The sequence below is a fragment of the Oryzias latipes genome, chromosome 13, assembly GCF_053564925.1.
Source record: "Oryzias latipes strain Hd-rR chromosome 13, Olatipes_Hd-rR_3.1".
Taxonomy (NCBI): domain Eukaryota; kingdom Metazoa; phylum Chordata; class Actinopteri; order Beloniformes; family Adrianichthyidae; genus Oryzias; species Oryzias latipes.
In genome coordinates, this window is record NC_136249.1 from 21,161,988 (window position 1) to 21,183,374 (window position 21,387).

The 21,387-nt window shown below is 39.9% G+C and overlaps 1 protein-coding gene across 1 annotated transcript in view; it reads right to left on the minus strand.

The window, feature by feature from the left end:
• The window catches only part of rsrc1 (arginine/serine-rich coiled-coil 1), a 134,622-nt gene extending 115,057 nt beyond the window's left edge, over positions 1 to 19,565 (minus strand). Inside the window, exons 1-3 of the mRNA XM_011482566.4 lie at positions 19,427 to 19,565; positions 18,852 to 19,033; positions 13,515 to 13,637 (exon numbers count right to left, since the gene is read on the minus strand). Of these exons, the coding sequence (XP_011480868.2) occupies positions 13,515 to 13,637; positions 18,852 to 19,024 (296 nt within the window). The 5' untranslated portion in view covers positions 19,025 to 19,033; positions 19,427 to 19,565. The remainder of the gene's footprint in view (positions 1 to 13,514; positions 13,638 to 18,851; positions 19,034 to 19,426) is intronic.
• Between the last annotated feature and the right edge of the window lie 1,822 nt (positions 19,566 to 21,387).

Consider the following 21,387-nt stretch of genomic DNA (forward strand, 5'->3'; position numbering starts at 1 on the left):
GGTGTGTTACCTTTATCTGTATTCTATTTCTGCTTTCATTGAAAATTGGACATTAATGGCAACTGAAAGATATCAACTTGTGTCAGATACAGGTGAGCGTCTTCTGACCCCCCCAGACAAATCATTATTCATAATGGACTGTGTAGGGACAGGGGGCGCCCACAGGAAAGAAAAAAGTAACACACACATACACGAAAAAAAAGACCCATCTTAGGAACTGTTGCTTTACCTTTATTTTACCATATGAGGTGCAGTGAGGGACACAGGGATGTAATCTCCCCAGGGCGGCCAGCCAAGTTCTGGTAGGTTTATTAGGCCAAATGATTGAGTATACGATGAGTAAAAGCTCTGCAGTTTTATTAGAAAGTGTTAAAATTAATATCAAGAAATACCCCCAATTCAACCTAAAAAAATAAAAAAAACAGGTAAAAAATTGACCTAAAATCTTTTTTTTTTGTTTAACAGTTTGCCTTATCTTAATTTGAGAATACTCAGTTGAGATAGTAGACCCAAGACAATCTGGAGAGTTCACATCTGTTGGCTGGTTTGAGGACACCTCAGTATTCTCCCAACGGGTAGTGAGAGAGGTCTGGGAGTCGCTTCTGAGACTGGGGCTAACACGGCCAGAACCACAGACGTAAGTGGGAGATAATGGATGAACAGCTATTATTTTACCTTGTCTAAATTGCTGTATATTTATCAGTAGTGTGTACAAGTCTTTTGTTACAGTTTATTCCGCTAGAACATTCATAATGGTAGGGATCTGCACTAAAATGCTCCCTAACATTTCAGCAAACAAATAAAAAAAAACTGAGTATTTTAGCTAAATGTTTTGCATCATTTTAAGTTGTAACCTTTATGCAAATGTGGCAAAGGTTTCAAGATTGACTGGCAAAGCACAGTGAGAACTACAGAAGTAGAGAAACATGAAATTCTTCAGACTCAATTTCAGACAAAAAAAAGAAAAACCCAATAAATGAAATTATATTTGACCTCTTATTGATTTATACTGACAAATTAGGACAGAAACCTCTTTAGAGAGCATAAACCGAAATCTATAAAATGAGGGATCCAAAACCTATTTATGCCTTAGCCTCAATAATAAGGTCATGCAAAAGTTGAAATTGGAAAATTTCTTTATGAAGTTTCTGACAAAATAAATTGGACATTTTAGACATTGGATCATAATATATTATTTTTTGTGTGTGTTTGGTGTGTTTTATAAGAAAATGCAATAGAAAATTAAATAAATATAAAAATAAATAAAATTATAAAAAGAATTTTTTTTTTTTTATAATAGTCACTCTTCAGTATCTGTAGATGCAACACCCAAAAAACTTGCTAATCAATATTTCTTAGATACACTGAAAAAGAAGGAACTTAATGAAAATTAGACATCAACATTTGAAGAATTTCATTAATGCAACATTTCCTGTCGAGGTATTTTCAGAGAAAGAACAGAAGCACGCAAAAACAGCTTCATGTTCCAGTTAAAAGTCACTTTCTGCCATTTCAATGTGACTAAAAGCACCTTGAGTGAGAAATGTGCAGCTCCTGCTGCCAATAGACGTGGAAAACAGCTGTTCCTGCCCGATGCTGCCTGCTGAATTGGAATGCAAATATGTTAACCATCCAGAATTTATTACTTTTGAGTGCTCTTCAAACGCAACGGCAGACACAAGTTTAATTTATGATATTCCTCTAATTATGAGAGCTGTTGAAATCATTTCCCAAGCTGCTTACTCCCTCCAAGCAGCCACATTATCTGTTCCCCTCAGTTCACAGAACACACTCACACACACACCTAAACGCCATCAACTAACATGAACACTAACACAAAAACATAAATATACATACATGCTCTAAATAACACACAAGAAATCCTGCAAAGTGGCTGAATGTGAACACAATTAACACAGCAAAGATAGAGCGTGAAGGTTTCAGAGGATGTTTTTTTCTTCACTCCCTTCCACCTCATAAAAGAAATGTTTAGATTTGTCATAATATTCAGTTTGCTTTTAATTTAGCAGGCGTCAACACAAACGTCTGCAATACCCGACTTGGCTGTGAAGCAGAAATGAGACCCCATGCAGGCCACCCACTCACTACCTCCCCATATCCACCCCAAACACATCCACACAAATCCAGCCACAAGCCACAAGGTCAAGTCATTTAGCAGAGTTCAAAGGCCTTCAAAGTCCCCTCAGATCTATCTGAACCCATGACGGCCAGCCCATAATGAGAGAAAAGATGCCTTTCAGTCAGATACGCGTTCCATGTGCTTGCATGCATGTGTGTATCACTTAATGCTGTATGTGTTGAATCCCTCGTCCTCAGTGGCTCATATGCCTAGTGTCACTCAGCCTCCTCGTCGCAATCCTAAACTTGGCCGTCTGGTGTGCACCCACGACCTTCGACCCCCGTGCAGCCGCAGCTTGACATGACACCCATTAGCAGCTGGAGTAAAGAGGGCTGTGTGTCGGGTGGGGGGATGCTTACCAGCTCACCCACTCAGTCCAGACGTGGGGTCAAGTGGAGGTCTCACTTCAACTAGGTGCTAACTTGCAAACTTGCTCACAGCCACTCGCACATCTGAAACCCGCTTTTCGTCCCCAAGTTCCATCATGGACGAGAAACTAACACTTTACAGAGTTGTCATATTTTCCAGGGAAGGGTAATAAAATAAAAATAAAAAAAGAGTGATGGCAGTCGGAGGAAAAAAAATGTGGAGTCCCTACTAGACAAGAAACTAAATAGGTGAAGGACAGTTGGAGGTGAAGCAGAGAGAAAGGATGAAATAAAGAAAAATGTTTAGGAAAAACTGGTTGCTAAAAAGAGGTGAAAAAGAATTGTGGATACATGAAACAAACAACAGTACCAGACATCAGGCTGGCTTCAATAAGCAGGTGTGCCCGTAGACACTAGCTTACAACCCCGCCGGGGAAAGATGTATTTTTCTGCCTTTTATATGCATGTATTTATGAAGTGGTAGGAGATCTTAGAGTCCTTAGAATAACAGGCTTTTATTGTTTAAATGTGCACAGCTCAACCCCGTGTGCTTAAGTGATTTAGGAATCTCACAACTCCGGTATAAGAAAAATCATAAACGCTGAGACAAACCATGTGGGGAGACTGGAAAAAGTACTCCAGAAAGGGTGGACAAAAAGCAGACACGAATTCCCTTACTAAAGGGAAACTACACTTAATTAAACACCCAAGACGCAATTCAAGCAGCACCCCGTTAAAACAAATATCCTGCTTTTAGTTTCATCTCTTGTTGAAGTTCCCTTCTAACAAAATAGAAGGTTCTCTTAACAAAAAAAAAAGACTTCAAAACATACTTTTTTCTAGGCTGATTAAGGCAGAGGGTAAGAAATAAACTGAGAACTCAAATGAAAAAACAGAATGCTAAAATACTTGAAAACCTTAAATGTTGGGCTAATTGGATGACATATGACTGAAGAATGCATAAAACCAGAAATCTTTATACATTAAACTTGCAGAACACTGCTTAATTTGAACATTGTTTATGCTCGCTGAGACAAATCAGTGTTCACAAAAGCACACACACAAAAATGAAGCTTCCAACTTTTTGAAGGTTATTCTTTTTCTGTTTTGTTTATTAGTAACTTTGAATTTTTATAAACCAACATTTAAAATATGGATTTACATTACACTGATAGAAGCAGAATCCAAAGACCTTACTGCAATACCAGTGTAATTGATTACACATCTGCAGAGGCTTGTGGGAAAATACTTTGTCATCAGTTTTCAAAAGAGTTTATCCTAATGAGTTTTAGAAATATCTGGCATATATCCTCACTAAATAAAATAAAAAAACTGTTGACTAGATTCAAAAGGACAACATTTTTCTTGTTATATCTGAAGCCAACATCGCATCAAATTCTCTATTCAGCCAGTCACAGAGGCTTTATGCTCTTTGTCAAGCCAATCACACAACAGTTGGCCACGTATCTTTTGGCTGATCCATCAGTCTCTGCTTCCTCATCATGTCCTCTGCCCTGCCAAAATCTGAGTGGATAGAGCAAAAATGAAGACAAATTTCAAATAGAAAACCTCACACGCATGCCGAGAAAGTGTTTCATTACTTTCAAAAAGATTGTCAAGGTTTCAGTCAAGGCGCACATGATATTAGTTTCAGTTCCCCAGCCTTTCTTTCTCATTTTTCTCCTCTTTTTCCACTAATCCAGTACCCAACGTTGGAGTAAAACCACATGTGGGTGTGCGCTTGTGTTGCTGCTTTACTTATCCAAAGTGAATAGACAAGTGCATGCAGCGGTTCCATTAGCTAGCAATTTGCTGTTGGGTTGTCTGGTGGGGAAGTGGGAATGACGAAGGGCTTTTGTTTTACAAAACAACACACATTGCTCTGCTTATGGCCAGTGAACAGAGGTGCTGACACGGCTTCTAAACCACAATTCACACATGTGAGAGACAACATTTTTAAATAAGACTTTGATGTCTGTATGATTTTAAGGTAGATCAGCATTTCTGAATATTGTTCACTTAGATATTTTTGTTTGCTCTAATAAATTAATTGCAAATTAGAAAGTCACCCCCAAGCACAAATGTTAGTGTGTGAGCCAGCATCACTCCCAAGTCCCCATACCCGTATGGTTTAAACCATAGCATAAGTAGAGGAACAAGGAACTCACAGCTGACTGAGGATTGTCCATGCATGCTCCTTTACCTCAGGTCTCTGAGGAGTGGCTCAAAACTTGGCCACTAAATCACACGCAGCACTTAAACGCGCCTCCCCCCTCCCATCCTTGTGTGCTGCATGTTTCAGTGAAAACAAGGACTGCGGACAGACGGCAGAGTTTATTTGTGCATAAATTAAGAGCAGAAGCTGTTAATTAAAAGGGGGGGAAGCGAGCACAGATAAGATACAACTTTGCTAATCGGCTACTTGGCAAGGTGACCTGCGAGTATGTCGGCCATCATTCTAGGACCTGCTGCCCTGCTGGGGGAGTGACACGAGGGGCCAATGTGCAGCTCGGGCTATGTGCAGCAGGCGACTTGTAAAACTCCCCCTCCTCTTTACTCTCTTCCCCTCTATGCATCACTGTCTCTCTAGTTCTCACTCCCCTCCCTCTCCGCCCCAAGCTCTATTAGATCCAGGGCTGTGCTGCGGCTCCAAACAGCTCAATGACAACACACAGGGCCTGCCAATTAGAAATAATTAGACAGTCATTTCAGTGGCAAGTCTTTTTAAGTGCATATATAACGATGCAATGATGCTTATTAGCCGGCCTGAGCCAGCGAGGACCAGGGCCTAAAACGCTTTGGTGCTGGAGAAAATAATTATGCCAGTGATCACAAAGCAGGCTGCACATCTCTGTACTTCACCTCCACGCATTTCAAAAATCCACTTCATTAGCTCCCGTAATTAATCCTCCATTAATTGCAGGAAAAGCCCAGTTTACCTCCCTTCGTTTCTAATTATCATCTTATAAATAGTTATGGTTCTAATTAATGTGTTCATTAGGCAGGATATTTCTCTCAAAGCCTCGCTGGGAGCCAAAGGTCCGGCTCAGCTCTCTCTGAAGCCTAACCAGCCAGAAGGTGAGGCCATCCTGTCTGCATTTGCTTTTATTTTACTACATTCAACCTCCTAATTGGCATTTAAAACCCAATTTGGAAGAACTTCAAGAAGCTTAAATACAAGAGAGAGACATAGAAAATGCAGGGAGGAGAGAGAGATACATTTGGAGCTACTTCTCTTTTCCTTGGTCTGACAAAAAGGATAAGACTTTCCCAAAACTAACGTGTTAACAACTTACAATGTGGACCAATCAAATATTTTAGAGCTCTGGAGTTGCAGACGTTTGGTTAAAAAAGAGGAAAGACATGCCTTCCCATCCTAGGAAAAATCTTCGAATCTTAGGGGGTGTCCAGACTGGAAACGTTGTTGGTCCGGATCGGGGCAGCTTGATTTGGTCCGGATCGGGTCTTGAACCATGTGTTAGGTCTGTACTCAGACTGCTGTTTCTTGGACATTTCTGATTCAAACAATAGCTTGTAAAAAAAAAAAGCACATGATCTAAAGATCTCTTCAGTCATTGGATGGGGATGGGGTAAAGCAACGAGACAAAGAATAAAGGTAGTCCCATCCTTGTCAGGATATATCTTGCCATGACGTGAAATTGTCTATCATCACCTCACCTTGGTAGCTGAGGTTGGATGTCCCTTACCCAGTTTTAAGCCTCCAACAAAGCTGTTTCCGTTTCAGTTTCTGACTTGGTTTCCACCTACGTGGGACATTGATGATCATTAGCACCCATTTGGTATAACCGGTTGATCAAACACCCAAACTATAATCTTTTAAAATCCCTGACTGTGCGAGTGTGCCTATAAGAACAAATGCTAGTTTGAAGGCAAATGGGAGTTATATTAAATTTGGATTTTTTTTCTCACTTTACATTTGGTAAATTAATTAAAAAAAAACCAATCATTATTTATATTCCTGAAAGCATTCTTTGTTTTATAGCATTTTTTTCAGACCTGCCTAGTCGCAATATTGCATACTTGTTCAAGAGAAGAATAGTATGACTTTTTTGTGTATTTTGGAAAATCTAAATCAACTTTTTTATTTGACTCTTTAGGTAAAACAACTTGTGGAGATTTTAAGAAGTGAATTATCGGCTTTTGTGTGTGTGCTACTTGGTGCAAACTCTACACCTAGGTTGCCACCCAAGGGAGTGGGCTTCAGCGTTGTGAGGAGACTGCAGGATGAAGGGGTGTTATGGGGTAGAGGAGAACACTGCTTGCAGCGAGCCAGGGATGAAAGAGGTTGTCTGTGTCAGTCACTTGTTTCTCCCTTTGGCAAATAAGGGTTTCTGACAACAAAGCTGAGCAGCGCTTGACTGGCCTTTACAGCAGATAAATAAAAAGGACAACACTGAGAAGGGATAAGACAGAAAGAGTAAGGAAAAGAGAGAAACAACAATAAACACGTTTAGATCTCACAACTGGAAGCATGTTGATTTTTATGGAATAGAGAAGAGGTGCCTGAAGTAAACCAGGCCATCTTTCAGTTTAAATCAACCCTCTACTATTCTTGTAATTGGGTTGGAAGGAAAGAAGGGTTGTATGTCTTCATGTGGATAAGGGAGGAGAAATGGTAAGAGCACATGAGAATAAAAATAAAGTTAGTTTTAAAAACTACTTTTATTATTCTTTACAACTGTTGTCATTTTCCATTAAAAAAAGAACAGCATGTGTATAATTTTTTTTTAAATATATTTTTTACAATTACAAATGACACTCAAGGGGGCTAATACAGTCCCAAAATGACTCAACCTCTTCCCTACAAACAACGTTAACATTTTTTTCTTTGGGTGTTGTGTCTTTCCTGCTCCAAACATGACAAGTAATATTCGCATAAAAGCCTATTTCTATGAGTAATGGTCTGTTGTTCTCAAATATCCTCGTGTTTTTAGACTGAACCACCCATTTCTTCCATAACCCTCACTCAGCAGCCTGTGTAGGGGGCTCAGACTTGGTCACACCACTGAAGGAGTTGATTTAGATTTCTCTTTTGTTCCTTCCTTCTTTACATGTTGCTAAATTGATGAAAATAGAAAACATCCTTTGTTTACATAACTTATCACGCATTGCTAAAACTTTTTCACACTTAAAACCTACTTAAGGATTTTAAAAAATAGTCAGAATTTGTTGTGTTTTCTTTGTTTTCTGACAGAAATATTAATAATCGCAAGCATTTAGTGTAGTGGTTTTGAGAAATCGCTTTGGAAATACAACAAAGCAAAGTTCAGGACTTTGCTTCACTTTTAATTTAATTCTTGTATTGACCAATTAGTACTGTACTGTACAGTACCAAATGAAAAAACATTTTTCATTCTGAATTGCTTTGTTTTTGTAAGGATTTTTTGACACTCCTCTGCAGTCTTTCAGCACTTTCTTCAATGACTCCTGACTTGCAATTCAGAGCATAATCCTACAGTTGTCACCTGTCATGTTGTCAGAGGACACTTGGAGCCTTTCTCAGAAAGTTAGCAACACCCCAAACCACCTGCAACTAAACTATGTGATTTAATACACAATGAACACATATGCACATCAAATATCCACCCTGTCACCTTACAGGAGAACTCCTGAACCAGCAAAAATAAAAAAAAACCTACAGACTACATAAATCACAGGCTATAAAGTTGTTGATTTTAACTATGCCGCTCCAGTTGCACACCACCACCCTATACCTCCCTCATACTCTCTTCAGTTTCTCACCTCAGCTCTTCTTGTTCCTAAGCAGCCTGGATGACCTTGCGCACGCTCCATGTTGAAGCAAAGCAGCTAAAGCTATCCACCTGACGAACGACACCTCATTTCAAACGGGGGGAAATTGCTGTGCAATAAATAACAGGTTGTCCCTTAGCCCCTGTAATTGTGTGCCCAGGCTTGCACACACAGTCACAGGCCTGCAGGACTGTCATGATCTACAGTGTATGAAGCAGACTTCACGGTGTGGAACCTTAGCATTATCTATATCTTGCGGAAAATATTTGATAACTGTGCCAGTCACTGCAGCACAGCTGTATCTGCTGCTATTTTCCTATCAAAAGCATCAAATGTGCAGTAGACGCACTCAAGAGGCTTCTTCTAGTAATCCTGATCCCTAAGAAAGTATTGACCAAGAATCAAAGATTTTCACAAATTATTCACAGATTATTATATTATCACGATTCACCTTTCACAGCCTCGCAGATTTGTTTCAGCGCAATTTTGGATGCTTTTTTTCTTTCAACTATGTGTACTGCGTCCTGATTGGCTGGAGAACTTGTTAATCAATCTCCTCCTTAACATGTCACCTGTACAGAATGCAAGCAGTTTGCCAGAACAATGTAAATTTTTGATCACGATCAGATCTTTATTTTAATTCTATTATACTGGACTCACTTATCCATTAAGGCTTGAACTTTGAGTTTAAACAAGAGAAAAAAAGTGTAAAAATGTTCATGTCCGCCTGAAAAAAAAAGTGCAAAGTGTTTAGTGAGAGGTTTAACAACCTTAAAAATCTGTAATCCTACTATTTTACCTATCACATCTTATTTTTTTATAATAATAATATATTTAATTTATATGGCGCCTTACTGGACAGCCAAGGTCGCCTTACAGATACAAAACAATTATTTTAAAATGCAGTTACAAGATTGAAACATTAGTTAAATAACAAAACAATTTTTAGAACTTAACCTACATGGTAAACGAGGGAACTCTGTATATTAAGTTAGTAGCCTATGACTTCCCCTAACAAAAGTCAATATTTATTTGTATAGCCCAAATCACAACAACAGTCGTCTATGAATATGAAAATCTTGAGTTAAAATATTACTGCTTAACATCCTAATCAATGACAGCCAATTTCACAAACATTTATAATACCTATATGATAAGACAATAAGTGGACAACACTAGAACTGATTTGTATATAATCTAAACATTTAAAAATGCTACACTTTTAAGAACTTAATTTTGAAAAGGAGTTTTTTTCCCCAGTTTTCTAAAGATTTAAGGTCAAAGCAACATTATCTGTGAAATCTCCACTTACTGTAATTTTGCATTCCATGCTTGAAGAAAAGAACCCGCCTGCTGCACAAACACAACTTTAACCAGATATAGATAAGACTTAACCCACAGTTTCCATCAGCCTTGTAAGATCACATTTCCAGCATACAATCTAATAACCAAACATGGGTTCTGATCTGATCCTGACATTCATATATCAGTAATCACTTTGACTAATATATTCAATTAAACCGTCATGCTAGGAGATGTTCTCTGTGTCCTTAAGGGAAACTAAAGGATAATTGAAGAGTTTGCTCTTTTTGGAGTTTAAGACTGATGTTACCGTGGCCGTATCTGAGGTAAAGCCTGACGCTAGCACTCTGTCCAGATAACTAAGAATGCCCCTGAAATATTAATGAGCAAGTTTTTGTTCTTGGTGTTTAATGCACAGCACACACAAACTATTCAGGCATGAAATAAGAGAATGGTTTGAAGTGTGTGTAACAACAAATGGGACAATGACCTTTTAAACTAGACAAGAGGTGGATTTATTGCATCAACCCTTCCCCTTTACCCTCCAATGGTGCTCTTAAACTGTTGTGAATGAAGTACTGACAGAATGACTGACTGAGCCACACACATTTACCTCCTGCTGAGGCCGCCAATAAAACCGGAGCATCACACCGCTTCACTGAGCTCACCTGAAGATGAGTGTGTGATCCGGCTGCGATGAAAGGGCCTTGTCGTCTTTGTTGGACTGGGTACACATCAGATAACCGTACGATCCTGCTGCCATGCTCAACTCCACTCACCCCCCCCAGTGGACCAAGACGTGACATTCCCCCCCCTTGAACATGCATTCACGCAAGTCTGCACACGCATGCATACGCTCAATCACTCTAATACATGTTCACTTGACAATGTGCACGCATGTAAGGGAAAGACACACACATACACACATGCACACGCTGCCTAACATGCCTGCTTAGATAAAAGAGAATAAACATTAATGGCAAATAGGTAATCTGCTCCTCTTGTCTGTTTTACATTTCAGGGTAAGATTGACTGCCTCTGAGGGACCTGGCCCTTCTCTGATTAAGTGTAGGGGGGAGAATGAAACGAGAGAAGGAGGAAGTGACAATAGATGATAAACAGATGATATAGTATAATTTTTTTATTGGGGACCTCTTTATTTTTCATTTATACATTAAATATAAAAAGAATGCATTTATAGTCTTTTATTTCAAACTACTATGGTCCTTATCTTCTTAAATCCTGTAAATATTCTTATGTGGACTTTCTTATTCTCCTTTCCTTTGAATAATTTCCTTTTCAAGTCTACCTGCTCTCCATATTGGTGCTCACTCCTCACCTTACCCTTGCGGGATCACCTCTGCTCATCCCGCTCTACTTACACTTTTTCTATTCTCCTTTAACTTCTTCAACTCCCCTTTATTCCCCATCTCCAATCGTTATCCTCCACAGTAGTGCCACCTTTTTCATATTCCGCTGGTAGTGCCGGTGCTGGTGTGGCCAGGCTGGAGGTGGCAGGCGGAACCTCATATCCTATCTGGGTATCAATCATGAGGTCCTGTCCACTCAATCCTCCTCTGATCCATCAGCGAGCCTCTCAGCCAGCCTCATCCACACACTCTCACAAAGGACTGACTAATGGCAATCTTGGCATTCGTGCACATGGCACACCAACCTGCTTTAATTTCACAACTCCACAAAGTGTGGCCCATTCACTGCACCGAAAGGACACGTGCAATTCCATGAAGAATGAGGTCAAATAAACCTAATAACTGAAAGATATAGAATCAATCACATTACTTTGCAAAATTGGTACAACCTTTTATGCTCAACGACACCAAGTTAGCTTCACTATCATGTTATATTATACTAAATTAAGGAAATTTAACTTATATTTGCAGATTTATGTGATGTTTAAAATGTTTGAGCAAAATAGTATTAAAAATTCCTATTCTCAAGATATGTGTGAGGACTCGGTTCCATAGCAGAAAAGGTTTTAAGCCTTAGTCACAACTGCCCTTCCAGGTGGAGATAGGCTGTCAGCAGATGAAAAGTGGGCAACCTGTTCGGGGCACGCAGGTGACTGGCATGAAATGGGCCGCTCGGTGAGCCCAAAAAAAGGGCATTCTTTGGGCGACAGGTCATAGCAAGCACTCATACAACAAACAAGGGTAAAATAAGGTTAAAGTGGGTGAGGCACAGGCGTGTCGTACTGATTTTTCTTTCCTGCAGACAAAGCAGTCATGTGTGCTGTTCACGTGACAAGTGCACGCTCCTTGCAGGATCCTTGTGTGCAGCCTGACTGTTAAAAAGGAAAAACCCAGGCAATCAGAGTGCAGTTTGTACGGGTATCCTACAGGCACTTACGTATGACTAATACACCCTGGATGTGCAGTATTCGCGCGGGGCGATACAGGAGCTTGTAAATGCACCTTAATAAGAACAAGTGTGGCGTAAGGGAACCGTACGACAGCATTACCTGTTTGTCACAAGTGCATGCAACTTACAAAAGCCTTACAAAACTGTTAACCCAAACAATACCCAAGTAATTGAACGTCAGTAAGTTCCTGTAGCATTGTCTTCCAAAGACTTGAAGAAATCATGTCAATTACAGACCACAGATGTTGTTGTCAACTGCATTCACATTGTCATCAACAGTATCATTTTTGCACATCCCGCCTCCGCCAGACCCTCCCACTAACACCTGCTTCTCGCTTACCACTAAGCCGATTACGCAACACCACCCTCCTAATCACAGTGGCAGCGTTTGTAAACACTGATGTCACCGACTATATTCCGAATCTCCACCACCTTTAATCCCATTACACACCAGCAATGCCATTCTCCACTGAAGTTTTAATCACCAGTGGCGCTGCTATTGGTGATGTCCATCATAAATGAAGAAGAGGGGGTGTGAGATCCTCTCGCTAAATGGTGTCAGAGCAGAGTGATGTGCTCACATTCTGAGGCTAATTCCAGAGCTTGTGGTAGGAGAATGGACGTGTGGCGTTTTCTCCTGGCACAATCAGCCACACGTGTCGAGGCTTCTATTGCATTACCCCTTCATCTTGAAACCTCTGTAATGAAGATATTAAAACACTTTTTGCTTTGTAATTAAAATGATCTCTGCTCCCCCCCGCAGCCATACACAAGTAAACAAAGGGGCCTTGCTGGTGCATATATTATGACAGTCTTTTCTTCAATTGTACATCTGTGCATGTTTTTATGGGTTGGAGACTGCGTGAGTGTGTGTGGGGGGGTTTAAAGCAGCACAGTTTACTGGTTCATTAGCGGCAGATTATCTATGCTAATGACATGGATCACCACACACAGAGACTCTCTCTTTATATTTCTGAGAGGGATGCAGAACTCTCTGTGGCAGAGCGTGCACGTGTTTGTGTGTGTGCACAGTGTGGTGCAGGTGTGTACACATTAGTCTTGCATGAATAACTTTGCTATCTGCAAAGTATAAATAAAAATGAGCTATTGCATAAATAGCGGTCATATTTTAAATAAGTATTCAGGGATAATGATGTTTTAATTGCAGGAAAGAGTGAAAAGAGAGTAGAGTTTGGAAAAACATTTGGATGCATAAAATGTACTTCCTCTGTGAGCAAATATGCCAACACACACACAATAAAAGTAATATTAGGGGCAAATTGAGGCATGGCTACACATGCAACACTGTAATCTAGATTTGGGCTCCAAGTGTACATGTGCTTACATCTGATGACATAAGACATAAATACTAAATTATGTGTTTATGCAACAATAAGCTTTGGGGGGAAAAAATTCTTTAAGAAGTGTGCACCCCATATGCTGGTTTGTAACTAAATAAGTTAGATGTCTTCAAAGTGAATCTATTTTTATTTAAATTTGGACACACAATGCACATGGTTCTGTGATTCCTGAATATAAGAGCAGTGTTCTACCTTTTGTCCCGACTGCGTGACCTATGTGACCGGTGGCTCCTCCCTTTATCTCTTTCTGCACTGCGACTTCTCCTCCTGCGAGTTGAACTGTGGGATGAAGTACTGCTGGAGCGTCTTTTTCTCCTGTTGTGCACAAACAGAAACAAAGATTGTAATTTTTGGCTTTTCTGCAAAAAAAAACTGTAAAACTGAATGTTGCATTCCTAATCTGTTGTTAATTTCAAGCACAAATATGTATAACACATTATCAGCAGCACTGTTGACAACTTTGCATAAGTGAACGTCCTCGGCTGGGGCTCAAAGCTGCACACCATGCGAGCTGCCCTACAGTTCCTCCACAGGGGCCCTTTGGTGTTCTGCTGCTCTTTAATGTGGCTACAGCAGAGCGTGTAGCGTCTATTTTCCAAACACCACTCACACCATGTTCCCATTGATATCATGAAGCAGGGGTGAATGTTTATGAGGGTGAATGTAAATGAAGAACTTACCCACCCCCCTTTTTTTCTCTACAGCTTAGTTTGTGCAGTATTCATAATTTAAACGCTCTTCTTTTGTTTCACCAAAAACCAAAATAACAAAAATCTTTATGGTTAAAAAAAAAAAAAAAAACTCAGTCCTTCGGGACCTCTGACAGAGGAGAAGAAAAGGCAAGAAGTACAAACAACACAAAGGTTGAACTATCAAACCCGATTTGTAGCACTTAAAAAAGCACATAAAAGATCTATTAGTATTCTAAATGCTGGATCCTAAAAGTGGAGTCTAAAGAAATAAGATCCAGAAATGCGCTAAAGCATCACCGACCACATTACACAGAAAAAAAGCACACTGGTATGCTCTTCTTTTTTTGAGGGGTGTTACTGAACATATTTTCACACAAATACCCTCAAACACAATTTAATAATAAAAAATAATAATAATAATAATAACATGATCATGTAGAAAAATCTCAGAAAAAAAGGTAAAATTTTTAAAAGAAGAGAAAAAAAGAACTCTATTTATGTTTTTACCTCAAATTTGTCATTTTTTTCCCTGCATCTACATGTTAATTATCCGGTCATGATGTCACCCACCCAGAACATAATTCCTCTTCTGTTTTACCACTAGTGAAACCAACTTAGAAAATGTGTGTGCATATCAGCGGGAAGTGCCATAAAACGTGCACTGTCTTTTTAAATCAGCCTATTTAAAAAAAAAACTCTCTTAAACAAACACAGTCAGTTCGGGTCAATTGATCAAACTGGGCAGCTTACAGAGTTTACACTGCCCAGCCAGCCCCACTCTGTGCAGGTAAGCAATGACTTCCCATCAGCAATAATGGACCTTGACCAAGTCTCATAAATAATTACCGTCAACTGTCGTTCTCTGAATAGCCACACACACACAGCTAGTGTTGAACGAAGTGGGGGGGGGGACTTTAAAGGAATGAAAAGATGGACAGACAGAAGCAGACCCAGTTAAATCCTCCCTCACATTCTTAAAACAATGTCTTCATGTTTTCCTGGAGGTCTGCAAAATTACTAATGCTAAAGCACACTGTTGTCAGAAATCACTGAGTAATCTTTGAGCGATGCCTGAAGAACCGCTAATGCTAGCCCCCACCACTTGTTCATAACCAGAGGAGGTAAAGGAAAAATAAAATTAACAGTCAGTTCAAGAAACTCAACATAAAATCCCATTTTTAAAAGTCTTGCAGACTTCATAATGACGGACGTGTTAACTGTACACATTTTCCACAATACAACAAAAGCAGCACTGTGTCTGCTTAACTACTGCGTTGGATGGAAATAATTTTCAGTTGTTAATTTTCTTCTTATGTACGGTATATGAGTTGAAAAAGCTTTTATAAGTTATGTACTTTTAGAATATTATTTAAAGGATTTATTCATATAATTGGGTAAAATATAAGTATTTACCTACTGGAAACAATCAAGAATTTTGTCCTGACAGACCTGATACTTTTTCTTTAAGAAGTTCTTCTATCCTCTACTTGTTACCTGTATGAATTCTACCTGTTTGAACTCATTATCCAAATAAAACACATTTGTTTAGACCCTAAAACAGTCACACCGCAACACCATGAACAAGACCAAAGTGCTGTCTAAGGACACCATGGACAAGATTGCTCACCTGACAAAAATTGAATTAACCAATCTACAGTAAGCAAGCAGCTTGGTGAGAAGAGATTGACTGTTGGAGCAAATTTTTGAAAACAGAATAAATACAGTTCTAAAGTTTTCCAGAGACCATCTGGATGGTCCAGAAGCATATCAGGGGAAAATTCTATGGTCAGAGGAGACCAAAATAGAAATCTGTGGTATAAACATCCCTGCCATGTTTGGAGGAGGAGGAAAGCTGAGTTACATCCCAAGAACACCTCACCCAATGTGAAGCATGGGGGTGGAAACATCATGCTTTGGAGATGGGGTTTTTTTCTGCAAAGAGGACAGGATGCCCGATCCTTCTTTAGGACTTTTCATTTAATATTCTGTCTCTCACAATTGAAATGTTCCTCTGATTAAGATTCCAGACCGCCCTCACCTCTTTAAGTGGTACATATTGCAGAATCGGTGACTGAAATACTCTTTTTGCCCCACTGTAAAAGAATAAGTACCGTAATTTCCGGACTACAAGCCGCTACTTTTTTCCTGCGCTTACAGCCTTGCGGCTTATTCAGTGACGCGGCTAATTTATGGATTTAATTGGCGGCCGCCATGTACGTACTTTCGACCTCAGTGAATAGTTTGAATTCTCTATCTAACACCAAGCACGAGGCATTTTTATTCAACACACCTCTTAGCAGCCAAACAGCATGGACTTGACTTCAGGTCTTAGACACTTCAGTCATGGTTCAACAAAACGAAACACGCATGCCCGGCCGCATCCCAGAATCCTTTGGGGCCATTAGACCCAACGTGCACGTGATCGCCGCTACATTATGATGAAGCTTTCAAGTTAAAAGCAATCGTTAAAAGCAGCGTAAAAAAGTCCACCGTCACCAACGGGTTTGGAAAAGCCGGTTTGCTGCGTGACGGAGAGAACAGCGCATGGAGTGAATGTACACTCCATTTACGGTTTCTAAAGAAACCGTAAAAGCGGAATTTTGCTTTGAAAAACTCACAGCCTCCGTGTGAGCTGGAGACATCTTCTCCTGCTGATTGAGCTGCAGGGCCAATGGCAGTCTGATGGCTCCCACACGTAACAACGCATCCGCCCCTCATACACAAAACGTACAGTATTAAGTCCGATTGCTTTGCACAGAAACGATTTGCTCCATCCACCGGCGCAATGGGGACGAAGTGCTCCTCCTTGAAGCCGCCCTGGCCAGAGGTGTCGGAGTAGATAGGAAGGGGAGACAAGGAGCGCGCGGGGCGGGAGCGGAGCGCAGAGGCGTCCGCGGAGTGCAGAGGCTTCTGAATTCTGACGCACGCGCCGCACTGAGGCGCGCGTATCGCGCTGAGGCGCGCGCTTTTCAGTCGCCGCTGCTTTATTTGACCGTTGTGTTTTCTAACCAGTCCTGTTACTCCCATAACGCTGCTGCGACACAAGCGGAAGGAGAGCTTTTCCCGTTCACCCCTCCATGCACTGCTGATACTTGCTCATTCTTAAACACGTACAACAGAATGGCGAGCCGGGCGTTGGCCCCGCCTTTAGCCCCTAAGACTCATGGGAAATGTGGAATCGCGGATGTAAATTTCCTCATTATAACTGAGGGATGTAATGTTGATTATATGGTTACTGTTTGTAATTTTATGTTAGATACCTAGATTGTCAATAAGTAAAAAAAAAAATGAAATAAAAACACCATAACTGAGGGACTTGTGAACAGAATAGAGGTCCATGCTGTTTGACAGATGTCGATAAACCCAAATACGTGACCCAGAGGCAAAACTGGCACCACCCACAATGTGCTAATAAATTGCACTCACTCTGGGATGCTGGGCGTGATCTGTCAGGATGACAATATCAGCTAACACATACGCGGCTTGTACTCTGACGCGGCTTGTGTATGTATAAAAGCAGTCAAACACGTGAATATGGGTGGGTGCGGCTTGTAATCGGGTGCGCTTTGTAGTCCGGAATTTACGGTACTCATACTACAAGTTCTTGGAACGTTAAAGAAAAAAAACTGTTAGAGAATGTGAGTCAGTGTACAGAGACTTACACAAAGTCAAATTAGAGATCCTATAATGATACCTGACATTTGTTTTTTGTTGATATCATTCGTTTACAATATTTTTCTACTCAAACTGATATTTTAGTCACACATTTTTTCAGAAATATCTTTAAAAAAAAATTAAGAGAAACACTGGGTGGCTTGTGGATGACACAGAATCATGATGGCAGGTATTCAATGTTGAAAACCATAAGAGGCTTTTACTCATTGCTTTTTTCAATGACAAAACTGTTTATTTAAATCTGAGTATTTTGAATAAAGTGGTCAAACAGATAGAATTTATAATGTACAAAAATGTCTCTCTAATTAAACAGGAAACAATCTCAGAAAGTTTCCTGGCAAAAAGGCAGCAGCCCACTGAAACTTTTAGTAAGAGTGAAATAAATTCAGAGACCACTACACTGTATAAAATAAAACAAAGAATGCATGATTAAAAAAAAACTGATGTCTCAAAATGATTAGATTAAAGAACCACTCCAATTAAAAGAGTTTTTTTGGTATTTTAAACAGGTACTTGTAGCAGTTTTCTTATGATTGATGACATAAATAAAGAAAGTTAAGCTTAAAATTGTCTTTCTGAGTATTTCTTGACATTAAGTCATAAGCTGTCTGGTCAGCTCCATTCCGATGCATCCAAATAGATCCGAGTGCATTCATTTTTGTTTTCCTCGTCTGAGCTGGCATCAGGCTCAAAACTGGATAGCTCTAATATTGCTGACCACTTTTGTTGCACCAGTAATGTTAGGTTGGGATTTCTGAGGGACTGTAGACTAGTGGGAGAGAGTGTAAACAAAGGGTGGGTGGGAAGTCAGCACAGGCTGCCAACAACTTAGAGGCGAATTTCTGATGAACTCCTGTTGCTCTGCAGAAACTATCTCATAGAAAAGCTAAAACCAGCCCAATCATCTTTAAAACACCACTGTGAACACTTTGAAAATACTTCAAAATATGACGGGAGTGGACTCAAATATGAATAAAACCAGTTTATATTTCATTTCTTATAGCAGCTGCGTTTACTAAGAGGATCCCTAAGTATGTGAGGGTAATGTATAGAACTCAAAGACTTAAACCTCAGATTTGAACCCCCTACCAACTGATCTGGCACACATTTCTAAAATGTCAGTGATGGTTGAACAACCTCCAGCGAGGTGTTGTTGCCTCACCTTCTGTCTCGAGAGCGAGAGCGGCTCCGGCGAGACGACCTCCGGCTGCGACTGCTCCTCACCCTGCTACCGGAGGACGACGAAGACGAGGAGGAAGAGGAGGAGCGGCGGCGCTGTTTTCTCTTCCTCCTGCTCCTACTGTCATCTTCGCTGTCAGACGAGCGTCGACCCATGCTGGTGGACTGATAATGCAGGGCAAAACGCGAATGAGTTACGGCTGCTTGCAAGCATGTGATGATAAGACGAAAAACACGAGAAGACACAGTTCCACGTGTAAATACAGAATGTTCTGCATAAAGGAACTGAGTGAACACACCCACGGGAACATCTATAAAACTTGTGTAAGTAAATATGCCCTGAAACAGGACAGATAAACAAACATTCATTTGAGTTGCTACTACCTAGCAAGCTAACACAGCGCTAATTTGAGCTAGTCTCATGTGAAGCTCGTTTCAGCCAAAAAGTTTACGCTGTTAAAGGTTCAAAATGCGTTTCTTTTTAATTAACAATGTTTACATACAATATACTAGACACAAACAACAGATAGCTCAAAAAATGAAAGTCCCGCTACTCACCTTTAAACCACAACTCGGCTATCTGCAGCGCACCAGACTCGACTCATCGAACTAAGAAACATCGATCATTCCAGACAGTCCAGGAGGAACATAGAGCAATCGATTGAAGACTTGATTTTTTTTTTCCCCCTAAAACGACTGTCTCAATGGATTTTAACAAGTTTAAATATTGTTATTTTATGTTAACTCTTTATACTGAAAACATAAATTTAAAAAAGTTCAAAATACTGGGAAATAATTAGTAAAAGTAAAGGACGCAGGAGCAGAACGTAAGATTTCCTTATTAATAAAAATGATTTTACCTTTTCTTATTTTATTGTTTTCTTAGTCGCCAATCAATAAAAGTATGTTTAAACAATAAGGGGGAAAATTGAATGAAAATTGTGACTTTTAAAGCATAAGTGAGAACCTGTCAATCAATAAGTTTGCATGCCGGTAAAATAAACCCAAAATAATAATTTAGCTCCTAAAGTGTAAACTCAAATACCTACAGGAAGTGGTAGTGAAACAAAAATATGTTACTTTTTCTTGGTTCAATTTGAATGTATAATTGAAAAAAATAAAGACATTTAGGCTACGGATTTGTCGGAAATTCCCTGCAAATTGATATACAAGAAGCCTAATCCTATTCCAAATGCAGCAGGATGAAAAGCAATTGATGCCTAAGGTTCAAACTGAAACATCGTAAATATTTAATTAGGTGAACCGTTAGAGCTCCTGTGTGGAAATAGGGCTTTATATGGATTATCAATAAACATGCTTAATTTTGCATTAAATTCATCCCGACGTGTTCAAAATCCCGCTACATCCTGTTTCGTCTTTGACTATATACTGCCTCTTCATCTAATTGCCCCTCTTTCCCACTCCGTGGTATAAATCTTCACTGCAAGAGAGCAATTGTTTATTTATTTATTTTTTCAAATATAGGCACTACTATCAGCAGGGGGAAAGAAAAAAAAGCAGCCAGTTAAAAACTTTAATTAGAGAGCCCACTGGCAACGCGTGGCAAAAGTACTATAATTAATCGTTTAGATGCTATTTAAGTTCTTAATGACTAAAAAAATGTCCACAGAGGATCAACATTAAACAGTATAGTTATGTTAATGATGTTACTGCAAAATACATCTCACTAATTAGTAACCGGTATTACAAAAAAGAACAATTAATTCAACAAATGACTTGAAAATAATAATAATAATAATAATAATAATAATAATAATAATAATAATAATAATAATAATAATAATAAAGTTGAATGCATTACAATATTTTAAGGCCTGTAACCTTTTTTTCTTTTGCGTTTTTGAACATAAAGTGAGAACGTGGAAACCCTGCGACGCACGCGCAAAAACTATGATGCCCGGCCCGAGGCCAACTGTTTGTGACTGGGTTATGAGCCAAAAGCCAGATGCGTTCACTTGAACTTGATCTAAAGCTCCTCGCGTAGGTCGGATGCTCTTCTTGGCATCCCAGCTGGTCCGCCTTCACCTCCTCTCTCCCCGTGTCAGCGCTGCGTCTCCTTTTTCCTCTGCCCAGATCACAGAGAGATACTGAGGACAGACTCCTCGTCCATGTGCTTACCCTTCTCCTGTCATTTTGCGATCTTTTTAAGCCACACCCCTGCAGAGAGAGCGAAAGAGAGAAGGAGAGAGAGAGAGAGGCGGAAAAGGAGACAGATCCATGACCATCTCCTGGGTGTTTAAAAACTAACTCAGGACAATAGCAGCGAATGGGCGCTTAATTAAATTAATTAGTCCGTCTTGTCAATCCTGGATTAATGGCCAACAGCGACTGTGCTGCTCAATGTTTTTACTACTCTCTCTCCCTCTCGTATCAGTAAAGGAGAGGAGGGGAGGAGGGGAGGGGGGGGCTCATCCCGGCATCCTGAGGGGAGGTAATTTGCACGGATCAAGGGGGCAAGGCGCCGCAAAGTATAAATACTGTGACTTCAATAGAGGATC